This window comes from Arachis hypogaea, chromosome 14, assembly GCF_003086295.3.
Source record: "Arachis hypogaea cultivar Tifrunner chromosome 14, arahy.Tifrunner.gnm2.J5K5, whole genome shotgun sequence".
Lineage (NCBI taxonomy): Eukaryota > Viridiplantae > Streptophyta > Magnoliopsida > Fabales > Fabaceae > Arachis > Arachis hypogaea.
In genome coordinates this window covers 142,559,758-142,580,317 of record NC_092049.1, presented here as the reverse complement: position 1 = coordinate 142,580,317, position 20,560 = coordinate 142,559,758, and the positions used below count along the sequence as shown (strand labels likewise).

The 20,560-nt window shown below is 29.4% G+C and overlaps 2 protein-coding genes across 2 annotated transcripts; both read left to right on the top strand.

Moving 5' to 3' along the window:
• Window positions 1-4,167: 4,167 nt before the first annotated feature.
• On the top strand, window positions 4,168-6,393 carry LOC112798241 (uncharacterized). The gene has a single exon (XM_025841474.3). The coding sequence runs from the start codon at window positions 4,684-4,686 to the stop codon at window positions 5,551-5,553; it is 870 nt and encodes a 289-aa protein (XP_025697259.1). The 5' UTR covers window positions 4,168-4,683; the 3' UTR covers window positions 5,554-6,393.
• A 9,099-nt stretch (window positions 6,394-15,492) lies between these two features.
• On the top strand, window positions 15,493-20,177 carry LOC112798240 (uncharacterized). The gene is made up of 5 exons (XM_025841472.3): window positions 15,493-16,393; window positions 16,534-16,589; window positions 16,713-18,527; window positions 19,031-19,142; window positions 19,243-20,177. The coding sequence occupies exons 1-5, from the start codon at window positions 16,246-16,248 to the stop codon at window positions 20,019-20,021; spliced, it is 2,910 nt and encodes a 969-aa protein (XP_025697257.1). The 5' UTR covers window positions 15,493-16,245; the 3' UTR covers window positions 20,022-20,177.
• Window positions 20,178-20,560: the final 383 nt, after the last annotated feature.

Sequence of the window (20,560 nt, the reverse complement as noted above, 5' to 3'; positions counted from 1 at the left end):
TAACGGTTTGGTTTGGTTAGTTTTTTCGATTTTTAATTCCTAATGAAAAGAATATGAATCACAATAATTAGAGGTTTAAAATAGTCAATAAATTGAAATAATAAGAGTAAAACATTGAAATGGTTAGGGGTTAAGGATTTTTGTTGTTAAGTTAAAGATTAAAATGGTTAAAACATTGAAATGTATGCATATATTCGGTTCGGTTTGGTTTTTATCAAACCAACCGAAAACCGAACCAAATCGATCGGTTTTGTCAGAAAAAATTAAAAAAAATCGATTTTTTCGGTTTTTAAGTCGGTCGTTGTAATTTTCAGTTTGATTTTGCGGTAATTTTTGGTTCGATTCGGTAACTTACACCCTATGTAACAACAAGCTATCATATACATTAATACATATATACTTTGGAAATAAATATAACAAAATATTATTATAAAAATTTGTATAAAGTTTATGGGGGTGCAATCATGAAACTATTTTATACAAATCGACTATTAAAATCAGTCACCATATATTTATATATAAATATATATATAATTTAATTTATTTTTAATGTATATTTTATATTTTATTGTGTATTCTATTCTAATAGCTAATTTTTATGTACTTAGTATGATTATATTTTAAAAGATGGTATATAAATAATTATCTCTTTGACCTATTTTTATAAGAGTTTTTTCGGATTTAAAATATAATTATGTATAGTTATTTTTTAGGATAATAAGAATAAATTTTAATTTTTGTATTATTATCAAATCTCTTATTCATGTATAGTTATTTTTTAGGATAATAAGAATAAAATTTTAAATTTTTTTTATTATCAAATCTCTTATTCAGTATTTTGTAATCACTTATCCAAAAACTACTAAAATTTTTTTAGTGAGAATGTGAAGAGAATAGCTTTTATTATATCTGAACATACAAACATACAAAGGACACCCTTAACATTTATCTATTTTTTTCAGTAAATATAAAACATTAAAATCCTGTCGATACGGAAATTTCTTTTAGATTCCTCTTTCAAAACTTGGATTAGTGGATATATATGACAATATATATAGAAAGAGACAATGGGAAAATGCCACAGTAAGAAAACTAGGAGGGAACTAATCTAAGTCATGAGTAGCAGTGCTATCTATAATGCACGAATATTGATACGAACATCAGATACAATAAGATATAAAATATGTAGATATAATAATTTTAAAATTTTATAAAATTTAGAGATACACACATATATATAATTTTAAAATATAAATTAATTTTTAATTATTTTTAATATTTTTTAATTATATAAAATATTTAAAATATTTATTATTTTAATAAATAATATATATTATTTAGACACCCAAAATAATATATATTATTTTTAAATTTATTTTAAAAATATATATTAAGAATAAAATTAAACACGCTGATATATAATGATATTTAATTAAGTATGTTTAATTGTGCCTGATAAAAATTTTTTATTAAGACACAATAAAAATAGATATCCGACAAATATCAATAAATATTATATTTAAAATCTGTCCAACACATAAATACGATAAATCCGCAAAATGCCCGTACTTTTATAGAGCATTGAATTTAAGATTTTAAAGAACTGCAGTGTTTGAAATAAGTATCAATGATTTACTTTAGATAAATCAAAATTTCATTAAATGTGATTTTTTTTAATCTATTTAAAATTAAGACTAGAATACATTTAAAAAACGACACCCTAATGTTGAACTACCTATATATAATGCCTATTGGGATCACAAGTAGTAATAGGTTTGATTTTGATGGATATGATTGTGAGTGTATGAGTGAGTGGTGGTGGAGAAGGTACCATTATGAGTGAAAAAAAAAAAACCACTTAGATTGGACACATACAACGTAGTAGACACCAAGAAACAGACACTGCAGGCTCTGGACACAATGGACCCATTCACCAACACAGTAAAGATAACAAGGATCTTTTATGTGGACACACCCTTATCATGCATCAACCAATTAGGTAAATTAATCACCCTTAGCTTCCATATATAGAATTATTCCAATCTTTCACGTTTAAACTTTAAACACACATAAAATGTTAGTGATACTTTTGTGTAGAGGAATATAACACAAATAAATTTTAATTTTAATTAAAATGTTAGTATTATTCTTCCTATACAAAAATCTCTTTACTTCCACCACTTAGGCACAAAATGAAGTATATCATGACATTTTTTTTTTTTGAGTAAAGTATATTTTTCATTTTTAAATTTTGTTAAAAAAATTTTAAATATTTTTAAATTTTATTTTATTTTAATTTTATCTTAAAAATTTTCGATTTGTATCAAATATACTCTTGACGACTAATTTTTTAAGAAACTTAGGACAAATTTAATAACTATTTTATAAGAATAACTATTAATACAAATAAATCAGAGATCAATTTCGCTACGTTACCAACAATATTTCTATCAACTTCTTCTAACTCTTGTTTATAACTATGTTTAATGGAAGTGTCTTTGTGGATGTGTCTAATAAAAATATTTTTTTTTATGACTGTGTCTAATAGAAGCTAAGTATCTTTATAGATATATTTTTTGGATGTGTCTTTTTATACATGTATTTAAAATATAATAATTAATTATTATTGGTAATAAGTTGACAGATAATATATTGGTACCTTATACTTTTCCATCAGAGATAATTGTCATACATTATTACTGGATTAGTCTTAAACTTTTTTAAAATTTAGCTGTCATGATATAAATAAAAAATTATTGAAACAAAAATAAAATTTAGAGATTTTTTAAAATTTTTAACAAATTTCATAAAAAAAATATTTTACCTTTTTTTTTTATTTGATTTGATCTATTGAAACTACTAAATATATTAAAAATAAAAAATTAAACACATTATATACATTGACGGACCCAGAAAATTTATGTTAAGGGGGCAAAATAATATATATTACTATCAAAAGATATATTAATCTAAATTTAAAAACATAAAATTAAAGTGCACATTAATTATTCGAATACAAAAAAATAAAATTACATATAATAAAATAAGACGAAAAATATTTTTTCATTGCTATTTCTAAAAATAAAAGAATATATATTCTAAATGAGTAAATTGATCAATTGACTTTAGAAATTTATATGCAACATAATTACATATAATAAAACAGAACGAAAGATAAACAAATAAATAATAAGGATCACTAAATTGAGAATAAAATAAAATATATAAATTTATAAAAAGAAAAAAAATTAGATTAATACCTAAACTATAATTGTTTGAATTAAAATTTATAATTGAAAATATCAAAAAGAAAAATAATAAAATTAAAAGATACATAGAGTCATAGAGAATTATATAAAAAATATTTAAAATTTATCTTTTGATAAAGAGAAGATGACCACTAAAAAAGAAATAAAAAAAGAAGGTTAAAAATATCAAATTAAGAAGACGGTTTAAGAGAATAAAAGAGTAGTGACGGCTGAAATTTGAGAATAAAAAAATACTAAATTTAATTAGATTAACTAATAGTCAAAATGATAAAAAGATAAAATGGATTTGAAATTTTAAATAATTAGGTTTAATTTATTTATAATGAAATCATTTAAAATTTAAAATAAAAATATTATATATATATATATATATATATATATATATATATATATATATATATATATATATATATTTTAAATTGAAATGGGAGTGGGGGCAAGTGCCCCCCTACTCTAACACTTAGGTCCGTGCCTGATTATATATATGGTCCTAGATGTTTACATGACACTGATATATAACAGTACGCACACGCCATTAGTAACACAAATGCTCTCTCTCTCTCTCTTTCTCTTTCTCTCTCTTTCTTCGTTAATAATAATAACAATAATAATAACTACTAAATTAAAAAATATCCTAAAATAACAATAATCTTTTTGTGTCTTTGAATACCAAATGATAGTACGGTTGCTACTGCCACGAATCTATTAAAGGTGCATAAATCTATTAATTAATTAATCTTAATAGTATCTAATGGTGCTTAATTTCGATTTGTTTAAAACTAGTTACCAACCCTACACCTAAGCCGGCATTTAGATACATTTAATTAGGTGCTTAATCCTTATCATTTATCAAACTCTCAACAAACAACAACACTCTCCACACGTCCCTTATTCCACAACTAATTAACCTCTTTTTTGTTATTATTCTTCCACATAATTTACAACGATGCAGATTCAAATTAACAAATAAAAAGTCTTTACCGTTTGGTTAGCTATCCCTTGAAACAAGACGGTAGAATGAAGGCATATAATTTCTCACACCTTCTCTCTGATCCAATTTTGTCCACTTTGGACCACTGAGAATAAATAAAGTTGCAGCTGCATACTTGATTTGTTACCTTTCATAATAATTCACATCTCCTTTATGGTATTCTCTCTTTTTTGAGACCTTTCATAATATGTAGTATCCTTCTTTCATATGCTTTCATTACTTGCTTAGGTTTATTTCTACAAACCAAAATTGACTAGTCCTCTAATATGTAACTTTTTTTTGGCCCCATTTAAATCCTTCTTCTTTTTTTTTTTTTTTACTGCTGAAAGTTCCTCATTTTCTTGTCTTAGATTTTGCCATTATAGGCTTCAATTCCCATACAAGAGTTTGTTTCCCACAAAAAAAAAATTGGATTAAACATACATGGCAATTGAACTTTGCTCAGAGAATTGTGGGGTTTCTTCAAACTCATCAATGAGTCCAAGAATCTCATTCTCACATGACTTCTCACAATCTGATGTGATACCTGTTGAGCAGCACCCCTTTGGATCAACAACTTCTGATTTGGAATCAAGCAATGATTTTGATTTCTGTGTCACTGAAAGTTTTGAGCTTGTTGAGTCTTTTCCAGCGGATGAGTTTTTCTCAGGTGGAAGGATCATTCCCACTGAAATCAAGGGACCAAAGAAGAACAACAACATCATTCATCAAAAGGGTCATCACCAATTAGCACCACAACACCCTCCTCCATTGCCTCCACAATCATGTGTTACTGTTAATCATAATCATAATCATAATCATGATCATAATCACCATTGTTCTAGCTCTACTAGTAGTAGGAACTTGAAGAAAGAAGGTTCATCAAAAGAAGGAAAATACATGAACAATAATAATAACAATGATTCAAAGTCCTTTTGGAACTTCAAGAGAAGTAGCAGTTGTGGGAATGGATACAGAAGAAGTTTGTGTGCTTTGCCACTTCTATCAAGAAGCAATTCAACTGGATCATCATCCAACACCACCAAGAGGAATCCATTGTCAAAGGAAGCAGGTACTAATAAGCAAAATTCACACAAACATTCTTCTTCTTCTTCTCAATCTATTGTTGCTCCAACAAACATTTATCATCAAAAGCCTCCACTGAATAATAAGACTCATCATCATCATCATCATGGATCTTATGGTAACAACAGTGTTAGAGTTGTTAGTCCTGCTCTTAATGTTCATTCTGCTAACCTATTTGGTTTGGCCTCAATCTTCTCCAACAATAGAGATAAGAGCAAGAAGAAGTGATTGTTAATTTGCATTAGAATAACTCTGTGTACTCCAACCTAATATAATTATCAGGTTAGGTAGCCTACATTACATTACACCCTGGTGTGACTCTTTCTGGATTCTACGTTAACGCGAAATGCTTATACACCAGATTGTCTGTTTTATATATATATTTTTTAGAGGAATGCTAGGGGCCAGCAACTTTTGGGATTTATAGTCATCAAATAGCCATCAATGAGGCTTTTAATGGTGTGAGAATAGTATGAGATTTCATCCAATGGCTCACTCTTCTTTGTTGGTTACATACTGGCCAGAATTTGATAAAGTTGCTGGTCCCCTAGACTTTTCTTATTTTTTATTTGCAATTTTATTAGCTAATGAAGTGTGAAGCAAAAATTAATTCCTCTCTTTTACTATGTACTTTCTTGTATTATCTAACATGTGTGTGATTTGGAAAAAAAAAAGGAATAAGTAGGTTAGATATTTTGAAAGGTGAATGGTTTGCATCAAGAAAACAAGATGATGAAGGTGATTTAGAAGGATGATAGTAATGTACGACTATGTTATGTGTACACTAAAATCAGCTACTAAAGTCAGTTATCAGTATAAAATACGTGTTAGAATATAAATACATATTAAAACTAAATTAAACTATACATGTATTTATACACAAATATATTGGTGGCAATTTTAGTGGCTGATTTTAGTATACGAATAACATTTTTTAAGTAATGTATGATGCTTTGTGGCAAAAAATGACAGATCATTGTAGTTTTCATGGCTTCTTGTCCTTTGTCTGTGTTTTGCTCCCCTGCTTTTGTTCTTCTAGAGATTCTGTAAATATATTGATTTTGATTACATTTTTTTTTCTAATGTTAATTCTGCTTGTTTTCTTGTTGGTGATGGATTACCAGATTATCACTACATGAGACATTTTCTTAACGGTTACTCTAAGATTATGTGATTAATTTCTTGATGGCTAAAAAAAAATGCCTAATTTAGATAAAATAGCTCTGTAACAAGTTATTCTCCGAAATAATAATGTGTTAGGTAAAGCGGTTAGAGAAAATTTATACAAGCTTTTACTTTAGACGTGGAAATTAATTTTTAACATGTACAACATTATTGAAAGTTGAACTTTCTAATTAACAACACTCGCATATATTAATTAAAAATTAATTTAGATATGGTGAAACATTAATGAGTGAATACTCCATCCGACCCATAACCCATGACAATTACTCCGAAAAGACAACGAGGCATCTAAGAAAAAAAAAAACACCAAATCCAGTTCTTGATCTTTTTTTTTGGACTGATTAGCTCCTATGCAAAAAAAAATATAACATTGACTTTTTTTGTCACAGGGGTCTTGTTGTCCTTTCAAGATAATTGTCAGGGGCCGAGTTGAATTATTTTTTTTTTTGTCAAGGATCTCGTTATCTTTCGAAGTAATTGTCAAGGATTGTTTTGGGTTTTTCTCAACATTAATTCTTCTTACCTAAATATTACCATGATCATTTTATAGAAGGGGAAGGCTAGTAGTCAATATTTTTTAGTATAAAAAAATTGAAAAATTGACTAATATTAATTTAAATAGAAGATAAAAATAAAAAAGGTGAAAACTCAGGTGTAGTCGACTTCACGTGAAGTTAATAGCTAAAAATCATTAGATGATTTGACTGATTTGACTAAATTTTCATCTAACGGCTCTCAGCTATCAACTTCACTGTACTTGAGTTTCCACCAATAAAAAAAAGAGTATTCGTCACGGTACAATTTTTTTTTTTTAACAAGAATATATCTTCTAAGAAGAATCCTAGTGGGTAGTAAGCATTATGCTGCAGGTCCTAATATACAAACATCCCCTTGGCCAAAAATAAATAAATAAATAAATAAAATGGCTATATATAGTGCATACATAGAAAGATTTCTGGGTGAAATTCAATGGAGACAACGTCGTAAATAGCTAACTTTTGTTCCTACGTTTGTAGTTGCATGCACGTTGTGTCAGCTTCAGCTTCAGTTAGAAGCTATAAACAACCATTGCCAACTGTCTCAGGAAACGGCAGATTCATTAGTTTTATATATGTAGTATAGGAAAGTTACCAGGTATATCGAAAATACCGTGTTCTAATTATTTTAACCGTTGATTTTAATTAATATATTATATATAATTTTTATGATTAAGATTAATGGTTAAAATAACTGAAACACCGGTATTTCCGGTATACCTGAAACTCTTCCGTTAGTATAAATCTATCACAATTAATTTTATATTAAGTGAAAAATAAAATGAAAATGATTCATTTTGAAATTATTATTGATATATCTCATGTCTCGTCAAGGAAATCTTGCATAAACGATATTATATATGTAATGTCACATTAATTATATTATTATTATTATCAAACAGTACAAATGGTTCATGACAATCATGCTAAGGGCATTAGGGTATAACCAATGAGTAATAGCTCAACTGACATAGTCTCTCCATACTCAATTAATAGGTTGCAGATTTGAGTCTCTTATCTTTAATAAAAAAAAAGACATTAGGGTATATAGTTATGAAAACACATTATGAAGACATAACAAGTTTCTTTAATTAACTTTGTGGTTGAGTCAAGCTAAGTTTCACCCATACTCATTAATTATTAGTCTCAAGGTGTTAGATAGTGTAATGTCACTCTCTAATTCACTTTGCTGATGAGCCATCCAACGAGTAAAGTGATAATTAGGTCTCTGAAGATTTCGATCTTAGATGAGGTAGTTTTTGAAAAAAAAATATTAATTTAATCTTTTAAGATAATAAGTAATAGACACGTTATGTTCTTCTATTAATTCGTTATATAAAATTTAAAGATGGTGTTTATATATATCGTTAACTTGTGATGTATTTATCTATTTATAAATAATTGTCATGTAAATAACAATTTTTTGAGTGAAATTTCATCTGTTTTGATAATATTTATAGTAAATAAATAGCAGTTGAAAACTCAAAAGATAATAATGTTTTATTGTCTAAAATTATATCGTTTCCATGCTCATGTAGCAGCAATATTAATGGGATACACACCACTGTAAATAACAAAATATACGAGTAATTTTATTTCGTTTCGCACTATCTATTGATAAAAGAACATACATTTTCACCATTTACTATCATAAAAGATTTAATTAATATTAAAAAAAAAATTAATTAATTCGAAGTCGAAATCTTTAAAAATATAATTTTCAGTTTACTCTTTAATAGATACTACCTTATAGGTTCTAATATACTCCATCAGAACACCTTGTTACTTTTCCTAAATATTACGATGGAGAGGATAATAATGTAATTCAAAGTTTTCCAAATGATTAAAGACTTCTCTTTTTATTAATCTCATGTTAATAATATATATATAGTATCATCATTTTCATAAATATTGATGACTTTATAAAGTAGTAGTGAAGGATGGTTAACCGTTTCAAAGAGAAGTAATAATAACCCTTTCCCTGTTTTTCAAACTTGGATTCTGATCAAACCCTTTGGATGCATGAGGAGGAAAGTTTCCAAGTCAAGAGATATTTTAATTACGCACGGAGACGGTAAAGAAGAACTGAACATGATTGCATGGAATGCACATTTTGTAGGATAAAAAGTTGTGTATGACCAAAAATGTCAAAATGCATGCATGGCACAAACTTTCTTGCCATGTTTCCAACCACTAAAGCTGATCATTAATGATATGATGCAATAGTTGTTGAAATTCAAACCCATACACACACTGAAGTAGTCAAGCATGGCAGTTACATTCAGCATAGTAGCCACCTCTTATTAGCATCCAATAGTGTTAAATTCAAGTGAATCCAATAAAGAACTAACTAAAAAGTTGTTAAGGTTTTTAATTCAAATATAGAAATTTCATCTTGCATCACAATTTATCCTTAGGTGAATATTCACGTATAATTATTTTTATGGAGAGTTTTTTTTAAAGACGTTTATATATGTTGTGTTATTATTGGACATTTTTATTAAATCAGTTAATAATTTATTTTTTAATAAATTAGAACAAAATCGGTTTATTATAGCAATAATAATAAACTCAATTGTTTACATTATAATTATTAGATCTGTTTTGATTCGATCGAATTACACAATCTAAACCGAATATTTTTAAATTCTTTGATAAAAAGACAAATATATCCCTGACTTTTTGTTTTACGGACATTTAAATCCCTAAAAATTTAAAAATATAATTAGATCCCTCAAAAAATTTGGATTTATTGTTATTGTTATAAAAAAAAAATCGGTTTTATTCTAATTTGTTAAGAAATTTAAAAATAACCGGTTCATTAATACGTCCAATAATAATGCGACACGTAAACGTCTTTACAAAAAGATGTTTTACGCGTCTTTATGGGAGCATCCCCCTATTTTTATATGAAGTTCATAGTTAAAAATCACTAAATAATAATTTAGTTAAACTTGTCAAATCATCTAATAAGTTTCAAATATCAACTTCATATAAAGATAACTATTGAGAATTTCTACCTTAATTTATCGCTGATCAATAAACTACTGCATATATATACAAAACAATATTCAAATTTTCGACATTTATTAAACAGACTATCGAACTAATTACTCGACTACCTTAAGCTATATTGGTTAATTTGAATATAATTTTGTACCGGAAAATTTCTACCTTAATTTATCGCTAATCAATGAACTACAGCATATATATACAAAATAATATTCAAATTTTTTACATTTATTAGACAGACTATCGAACTAATTAGTCGACTAACTTAAGCTGTATTAATTAATTTAAATGTGATTTTGTACTTAAATTATATTTGTAAAACTTTTGTTAGATAATTAATTAAGTTGAGAATTACAACCATATGATCTCAATTCTCAAGGGTACTAACTATACATCATATATTGGTCCTAATTAACACTCTAGTGGTGGAAGTGGAGAACCCTTTTTAGAACGCAAGTGAAGGGTACCACACTAATAATAATATTTGAATTATAAAAATTATTTAATTTTGTAGAAAGCAACATAAATAAAGGTGTAGGGCATGGATGACCATCAAAAATCCAATTCCTTGACGCAAACACTATATGGCCACAGGTTTTTGTTACCCATCTTCAAGACCAACACCATGTGCTCTTTATTCATCTTCCCAAGTACATTGTGTACAAATTATGCATATCCTTCTTTTTTTCTTCTTTTTAATGTATTCCAATATAATGTTAGTAGAAAAAAAAATTGAATGTTAAATTTTATCAAGATAGTCAATTTACACAATTTTAAAGTTAAAATAAAAAATATACATAACATAAAATTTCCAATTTGTTTTCCAAAGTTCAAGATGATACAAAATAAGCATCATATATATAAGCAAGGTTAATCTATGGAAGCATATCGTTCTCACAAAGAAAACATATATAGTGTTTTTATTTTGGTAGTACAATATGCCATGTGCGCACATATGACAAATGCAGGTGATGAGTTGTAAAAGTAGACATATATATATATATATCATCATAATATTCTCTCTCGTATCCAAATATATTCTTTGTTATTAATATATACGGTTTTGCTCGGAATATTTGTAGGCATTAGGCAATAATTTCTTTGAATTTGAAAAGTTAACTTTTTTTTTTTTTACAATAAGAATTTTATTTTAATTAAAATTTTAATATTATATCATACAACTATTTAAATTTAAAAGATGAATTTACTTTTTATTTTTTTAATAAAATTTTAAAAATAAAAAATAAAAATAAAATCGCGACCCAAAAGATTCTAATTTTTTTAACAATTGTTTTTTCCATTATTCGAGACCCTTGATGTTATGTTTGACAAGGTTTTATTGCCTGCTTTTAATACGGGAATAGTCTCATAATTAATTCTGAGAAAAAGACAAATTCATCCCTAATTTTTTGGTCTGTAGACATTTAAATTTTTAATATCTTTAAAATTTGGACACATCGAACTTTAGATCTAATTTGTTCTATTTTAAAAACTCTCTTACGCTGTGCATCTGTATTAACTAAGTCAGTACAACGGAAATCATGTTTAATTTTTTGTTGGGTCTGACAGACCCAAGTAAATATGAGGGATCGATATATTTCTAAATTTTGAAAATACCAGAGACTTAAATGTATTTTCAAATTATTGAAAACTTAAATGTCTGCATATCAAAATGTCAATGACCTATTTATTATTTTCTTAAGTTTTTTGGTAAAACTCTTAATTATTTTAAAAGAAATAATTTATAATATAAACTGAAAGGAAAAAAAATAAGAATAACTGTAATGCTATGAAGATAAACAAAATAGTCAAAATTTATTTTATTTAGTATTTATTAATTGTAGTTGCGAAAATTTCTTTTTAAGGCTAAGTAAATTAAATACTAACTACACTAAAGTTGTTGATTGATAATATTGGGCCAGGATTAAACTAAGTAAAACTTTCACCGGATAATGAAGGCTAATAAACTCTAATTCATGAAGCCCATTTCTCAAAAACACTGTTTCCATCAATGATCAATTTTGGGCCAAAAAGCTACACAAGTATTCTTTTAGTTTAAAAGAAAGATGGAAAGTTTCTAATCCAAAAAACTTGAAGAAGGAAGTTTTGCCACCACCCAATTTATATTACTTACTCTTGACAAAAAAAAAAAAAAAACACTTTATTAATAGTTTAATACTAATTAGTAATTACAACCTACTAAGTACTAAACATGAGAAGTTTTTAAAAGAGGACCAACGTAATAAGATGTAATGTAATCATATTTTTGGAGAAATAATCCAATACTTGCATACTCATTGCACTTACCTGATATAAAATTTCCCCCTTGCATTCTCATGATTCTCTATTTGTATGGTTTTGGTGTTTAATCGCCACGTATTTTTATAAAAAAAATATTATTTTTATATTAAAATCAATATTTTGTATTTTAATATATATTTTATATTAATATAATTAATTTTAGTGTATATTTAGCATGATTATTTCATAATAGATACTAATAAACACAATTTACATTTTTTTTCCACGATATCTTCAATTCGACAAGTCAATGACTAATCTATCACAAATTGAACTCTTTAGCGCTAATCAATGAGTTGCTACATACACAAAACATAATTCGAATACCCAATATTTGTTTAAACAGACAAATAAACTGATTACTCAACTAATTTAAGTTGGTTTAATTTACATATTTTATAATATATTAATATAATCTTATATAAATTCAAGCCCAACCGGCAGCTATCTTTTTTTCACTTTTGTCTTTAAGCCTGAATTTTGATAAAAGTTTCCACGTCATCCTGCGGTTCCTGTTGATGCTTGCCGATTCCCTATAACTTTTTTTTTTTTTTTTTTTGTGACAATGAAAGCTGATATATCATTTTCTAAAGACCAAAATAACAAAATCCAACGTCTATTTCCTGTAGATTTTTCTCATGGTTAAAGACACACAATCCAGTTTATCTAATATAATCTAGTCTCCTACTCTTAGGAATATCGAAAAAGTAGATAGTAATTAATTAAATCCTTTCACTTTATTTCGTAAATTAACTACTAGTACCATGCAAAAGGTAGTAATCGTTTGGTGTTATTGAAGTTAAAGAACTATAATTGGTGAAAGGTCACTTTATACGAACCACTCTCATCATGTGACAATAGTTCTCTTTCTCTTTACATTGATATTCACATTATCTTACCTTTGTTACTGTTTTTTGCCAATTCCCCTAGAGAGGGGTCCACCGAAATTCACGTGTATTTCATATTTATATTTTTTATATTGCTAATGATTTGAGCTGAAAGTACTGAAAAATTTAATGTTTTAATTTTACTGCTAAAAAATATTAGCATATGTTAAATTGACAGATTTTGTTTTTGATATTGGAATAGCATGGTGTTTTTTTAAAATATCGGTTGATGGGTATTATTTTCAAATATAAAATTGTTTAATTAGATAAACAAAAATCGGATTGTCGATTTGTGAGAAGTACAGAAATCGAACCGTTCGATTTGTGAGGATATAAAAATCGGACAGAGAGATTTGTGTAATCGAACTAATAGATTTGTGAGAGAACAGAAATCGGACCGAAAGATTTTTGTTAAAAAAAATTATAAAATTTGAAATATAGAAATCGGACCCTCTAATTTATGTATCTTCCACACTTTTAAAAAACATAAAAAATTACAATATTAAAGTATATCACCACTTTTACTTTTATATAAAAAAAGCTTTAAATTGATGTTTTGATAAACTTCTTGCTAACGTGTTACTATTAGTATGTGTGTACCAAAAAATTTTGCAACATTTGTTATGTTTTTAATAGTATTAGATATTGCTTAACAATGTGTAATGAGTAAGAGAAGTATTATGTTATGAATATTGAGGGACTAATACCTAAAAAAATTTCCATGAGTAATGAATGGAAAATTTGTTATATAAGAGATTATATATTTATGAAAAAAGATTTTCTAAAATGATAATGTGAATAAAATGGTAAAATACTATTTTAATTATTTTTAAATTTATAATATTTATTATCTATGAGTTTTACTATTTTAATTTAAGGATAATTTATGATATAAATTAACGCATTTTTTTTTAAATGACGGTATAATTTTAGAGGAGTCGAATTTGTGAAATTATCATATAATTTTGTTAATCACATATTATAATGCAATATTATTGTCTATCTCAGAGAAACTAAGGCGGATTATTTTAGATTTTAACCCTAGAAAAGGTTGAGAAAATGTGATGATGATTGTAAGATACATTGTTGAACACATTTTTGGTGATGGAAAGCAAAGAAGGAATGAGGAAAATGGTGGAAAGGAAGGAAAAGTGTAGTATGATTAATATCCTTTTGGGGGCTTTATGTCATACAAAGTTTAACATTGAATCCACCAGTGATTTTGCTCCTTCAACTTCAAAAACAAAACTCTACTAATAATAATATTGCTACTTCACACCCTCACCGACAGCGCGTGACTTCCAAAAAAGTTCAACATAAACACTACTTACTAGAACATGGGAAATTGAAAATCCATATAAATATTTTGATAATTTCGTTCAATTAACTCTAGAATTTAGTATTTGTTCATTTTAGTAAGGCTGCGTTTGTTTATATAGATAGGACACTAAGACAAGAATACAGAGATACAAAATCGTGTTTAGTAGAGAAGACATAGACAAAGATAATGTGTCTAAAGACACTGAATTAATCTATTTTGTGTCTATTTTTACGGGAAGGACACGAAGACTAATAAAGAACATAACTTATTTTTTATTTTTTTTATTATTTTTGTTAATTTTTTATAATTATATTTTTTATTATTATATTTTTCATCTCAATTTTTTTGAATGAAAAAAAATAAGAATAAATTAAATTTTTATAATTTATTCTAATTTATCACCAAATAAAATACAAGAACACAAAATTTTGTGTCTCTATTCATCAATATCTTGTCTTATCTTGTTGTCAGTATCTTGTCCTGTAAACAAACACAGCCTAATAGCACTATAAGTTTGAGTTATGTAAATTTTGATTGTTTTTAACTAATTATTTTTTTTATCAGATATTTTCGTATTAATAAAAAGTAAGAAAGAATTATTGATTTAATAAATTCATTGGTAAAAAAAAAAAAAGTAAAGTCTTAGCATGTATACTTGTATTGAAAGAGATTCATTTTCTTGTTTTAATCAAGTATTAAGAATTTAAATAGAGGAAAAAAAAAACTAGTAATCCAAACATGAACAAATAATGGTGAAAATTCAGATGAAGACGTATTCATGTGAAGTTGATAGTTGAGGGTCGTTGGATGATTTGACTGATTTAACTCAATTTTTATCTAACGACTTTTACCTATCAATTTCATGTGAAGTCGATGGTACCTGAATTTCCACCATAAATAATTTAGAGAAAAGAAAAGGATCCTTAATCTCGCGCGCAATAAGAGAGGAAGACGTAGACACAACGTTATCGAACCAAAACCAGTGTTTTCGTTTCTTGTCTCATACTCCTTAATACTACGAAATACGTAATACTATTCTTTATTACTCCCTATATTGTTTAGACTTAGCAGCTTCCATTGTTTTGAGTTGACCAATGCTTCGGCATGCGCGTGGTGTGTTTTGTTTCTTCTCTTGTCTCCTTTTCCTTCTTATCCTACGCACCTCTCTCTCTCTCTCTCTCTCTCTCTCTCTCTCTCTCTCTCCCCACCATCTCCATCATCAACTACACTCACTCACTTACTAGTGTTATGCAGTACCAGTTGTTCTTCTTCCCTGTCTCCTCTTGATCCTTGCATGATTCGGTGGTAACTTCAATCTTTATGTGTTTGTTTTTGTTGCTTACTACGGTGGTGGTGGTGGTGGGTCCAGCTCCGTCGTCGTTTTATCCCCATCAATGGTTGCTTTCTTGCTCAGTCTAGCACAGTGGTTTTTGCAGGGGTTTGTTCCCGTGTCTTTTCTGGTTCCTGACATTATTTCAACTCTTTTGTTGCTTTCTCAAATGGGGTTACTTTTGTGCTATCGTTATGGAGAAAAGATATGATTTTTTTTTCTCTGGGTTTGTGGGGTGAGAGAATGTGAAGTTCCTCTTGGTGGAGAGAGTGTTTATAAGAGCTGAAAGTTTGCTCTTTTCTTTTTGGTTCTAAATAAAAGTTGGGTTTTTTGGTTTGATTTGGTGGAATGAGTGATTCTACTTCTTCATGTTTGGCCATTGCGGAGAAGAAGGCACAGAAGCCAGGTGGCTGTTCTGGCATTTTCTTTCAGCTCTTTGAATGGAAGAGGAAGCTTGCAAAGAAGAAGCTCTTCTCTAAGAAGCTTCTGCCTCCTGGTTAGTTTCTTTGTGTCCTCAATCTATATTATTATATATATTTGTTTTGACTTCAGTTCTTCTGTCACCAACAAACTTGGTTTTGTGGAAACCGATGATTCTTTTTTTGACCTTTGTTATTGTTTTGTTGAGTGTATCAGCTCGTGCTAAAAGGTTTAAGGGAGATGAAAAAATGCCAAATTCCAAGATCCACTTGGTAAGGCTTTATATATAGTTCATGCTTGATGGCTTGTGTTAGTGTTTGTGATTTGTGTTGCTTTTACTTTCGGATCTTATTCTTTTGTTGGGTAATAATGTTGTGGCTATGTTTCAATTGTAGATTGCTAATGAGAATAGTGGAGGTTTCCCAAGTGCCAAGAAAGGTGGGAATTATGGCTTTGAGGTGATAGTGCCACAAAAGAGCGAAATGCGAGCTCCCGGTCTGGTAGCTAGATTGATGGGCCTAGAATCTATTCCGGCTTCAAAGCGTGATAAGTCCAAGAAAGGTTTGCATTTGGATGATTTTGGTGATAATGAGAAGGAGTGTAAGAGTAATTGTGAGTTAGATAGACAAGGCATGGATTCGGAAATAGTGGTTATGAAGCATGATTCAAGACCTGAGAAGCTTCAGAAGACCGGGACGGATGAGAGACGGGCAGTGACGAGGTTTGGAGCCGAGGCCTTGCAAATTAAGCATGTTTTGGCCAGAGCAAGAAAGTATCATCATCATCATCATCATCATCACCATCCAAAGCTTGCATCTCAGTTGATGAGCCCAAGAATTCCTTCAACGAAGAGTGCCTCTCGAAGCTCTAGGTTGATAGGAGCAGCTACTAGAATTTTGGAACCTGGATTACAGGCTAGAAGCAGAGCTAAAGGTTCTCTTCTCACATATCATGGTTCGGCATTTCCTCCTAAAACCAGCATTGTGACAAATTGTGAGGGACCTAGTTCGGCCGTTGTGCAAAATCAACTTGACTATGATGCAAGCACAGCCAAGCCTTTGATGGGGCAGACTTCTTGCAAAAATTGTGGTAATTTAGTTGATGTTGTTGACTGCAAGCTGGATGTTCCTTTACCTGTTGTGTCAGATGTGTTTGCAACAACCTCTGTGGTATCATCACAGAAGAATGGTAGGTTCTTCACTCCCTCTCCCTCTCCCTCTCATGAACAAGAAAGAGAAATTGTTCTTCTAAGAAGTCAGGAAAAGCTCATGTCTCTTGCTACTGAGAAAGAAGGAATGGATAATGTGCATCAATTTTGTAACAAACACATCACCAAGAGAATGACAGTGCCCCGTGACGGTCCAGATATCTGGAACCCATCGAGCCAATCAGTTAGTACTGGAGAGGGTGATGCATCTTCCTCTGCATTAAAGCACAAACCGCAAACACAAGAACGAATGTTGAGCAACGAAAGAAGTTCATCTGCTTCTACAATGAGTAATACAGGAGTAAAAAGAATGTCATCATCTACAAGCAGTGTGAATGAGACTAAAGACTTTGTTGCTCTGAATAGAAGCCTAAGTGGTCAAGTGAGGATCAGGTCACCCACCAAAGTAGATAGTTCCAAATTCGACCTTGAGAAAAAACCAAGTTTTAGTCAGAACAAATCCTTGTCTGATGTAAGGACATTAGAGAGAAAAAGAAGAACCTCAAATGTCATGCAAGGTAAAAGTACAGCTCCTTGTTCAGCTGGAGTGAGTCAGAGAAATCTTCGATCCGATGCACTTGTCGGGAAACAAAAGGGATTCGTCGCATCCTCCTGGAATTGTGCTAACATCAAAAGTAAACAATGCAGCAAGGAGAAAACAGTGAAGGTTAATGACAACAAAACCAATGAGGTGGTTTCTTTTACATTTAATTCTCATTTGAAGCAAAAGATAGGGATAGATTCTGAGAAGGAAGAGATAAGCAACAATATTGAGAGGAAGACATGCTTCCAAAGACCTTCGCCCTTGCGAGTTGATGGGTTAAGTGCCTTTCTAGAACAAAAGTTGAAAGAATTAACTTCTCAAGAAGATTATGATTTGGCTACAGGTACTCCATCAAAAAAATCAACTGCAATGATTCTTCAGGAGCTGATATCTGCTCTAAGTTCAGAGAGACTGATTTGCTGCAATGGTCATATGTTTGATGAAAACTTCCGGTTTCATGTAAGTCTTTGCTTTTTGTTTTTTTTTTTCTCACTGTACTCTAATTTAGCTTCTCATGACATCTGATCATTTGATTACCATAAGTTTCTTCTCTTATTATATGCATAGCTTGCTCTTTGCTTATGTTCATGCATCGGTCGCAATATCAGAATTTTGTGATTCGGCCATTCGGGGAAAGAAAATTTCATATTTTAAATTTCATGACCCTCTTAGCTTACTTTAATAGAGTTACTTTGGTTCCAAAGACTCATTCTAGATATTAACTTATTGCATTTGTAGGAAAATGCAGTCGGCTAAGTGCATACACATATGCTGACTTTCATGTCCCTTGTATGATTATTGTTGTTAGCATGAAATGCATATATAACATCATTAAATTTATGTTAACCAATGCACTTGGAATTATTTGAGCTTAGTTTATTGTCAATTTGAGCCTGGTGCTATTCTTTCTGAAAAGTGCATCTCTATTTGACTTTTATCATTCTTTTTTCTACTCTTATCAGAATGGGCCAAGACAAGAAGCGATATTCGGAGCTTCTTGCAATGGTAATCACCACAGTCCTGGATCAGTTCTTGAAGCTTCCTTTTCTTCTAGTAGTTTGGATGAAAGCTCAGGTAACAAGAATATTTTTTCAAAAAAGGTCTTGTCAATTTGTTTAACCACTGCATTTACAGGGTTGAGTACTCTTTTTTATGCCTATGATCCTTTGTTTAGTTTCAGGGCAGGGTTATCACCCTTACTCCATGAATAACTCTTATGATCAGCTGGAACAATTGGAACATGATGCTGAACTCACAGATTCTGCAACAACATCTGTAAACAAAGGGAGAGTAGTTTGTGAGCTACTGATTGATCTTGTCAACCAAATTCCCGGACCATTACAAAGCTTATATTCTTTTGGGCCAAGTTTGACAAGAAGCAAGCTCACTCATATGAAAGATGTTATCTTGAATGCTGAATTGGTTATCGGAATCGACACTGACGAAGACCCGGAACTAGTAGTTCATCGGTTCCTCCTCGACGAACTGGACACCATGGCAAGTGATATTATGTGGAGAAATTTTAATCTCTTCCTGGGCTGCACCGATTCTAGGCATCAAAACAAACTCAAGGGGTTCCTCTTTGATTGTGTTATAGAATATCTAGAATCAAATTGCTGCCGTTATCTTGAGTGTGGATTCAAGCTATGGTGGACTAAATTGCAGCAATGCTTGAAGTCCAAGGTGTTGGCTCAGGAGGTAAAGACAGAGATCGAAAAATGGGGGAGCATGTCTGGGATGGAACATGATGAAATAATAGAATGGGAAATGAGCTACTCTTTGGGGAAATGGATAGATTTTGATATTGAAACATTTGAGGCTGGTGTTATGATAGATAGGTGCATATTTCAAAGTTTGTTGGATGAAATTGTTCAAGACCTTGTAGTAGGTTGCAAACACCAGCATTGTTCATCATGCAATATCTATCTCCCTATCACTAATAGTCATTGCTAGGAATCAACATGTATTTTTGTACAAAAGCCATTTGGGGCTCCATGGATTATTAGTAGACAAATAAATATAAGATACAGATGCTTGTTTTGTGTGTGATTCATAACTAACCAATTGATAAGATCAATGACAACAAGGTCAATGTTTCTTTTGTTTTAAGTATTTTCATCTATTCCAATCTTTACAAATTTTTCTTTTTTTTAAAGAAGTCATTTTCAATGTTAGAGCATCATTTGTTGGCATGATTTGTTAGGTAACAAGGAGGGACAAATTCCAATTATGATCAATAAGTCAGAACAATGTAAAAGAAATAAATTACTATTATTTGAATGTTTAATAACAATTTTGATCTTACACATGTAATATTTTAGAGAACAAGATAGCAAAGATAATCAAAGATAAATTTAAATAAATGTATTAAATTACTTTAAGCAGTATCTCTTTGATCAAATAAAAGATCAAAGATAAAAGATCAAAGATTGTTTTTGTTTTACTGAGATGAATAAGACCTTTCTTTGTGAAGCAGTGGCAAACTGTAATTG

What these genes read in the sequence shown, in the direction of transcription:
- LOC112798241 (XM_025841474.3), top strand. Translation starts at nt 4,684, where the DNA reads ATGGCAATTGAACTTTGCTCAGAGAATTGTGGGGTTTCTTCAAACTCA.
- LOC112798240 (XM_025841472.3), top strand. Translation starts at nt 16,246, where the DNA reads ATGAGTGATTCTACTTCTTCATGTTTGGCCATTGCGGAGAAGAAGGCA. An exon ending in TAAGAAGCTTCTGCCTCCTG is followed by an intron (nt 16,394 to 16,533) that starts GTTAGTTTCTTT and finishes TGAGTGTATCAG; the next exon opens with CTCGTGCTAAAAGGTTTAAG. An exon ending in TAGTTTGGATGAAAGCTCAG is followed by an intron (nt 19,143 to 19,242) that starts GTAACAAGAATA and finishes TCCTTTGTTTAG; the next exon opens with TTTCAGGGCAGGGTTATCAC.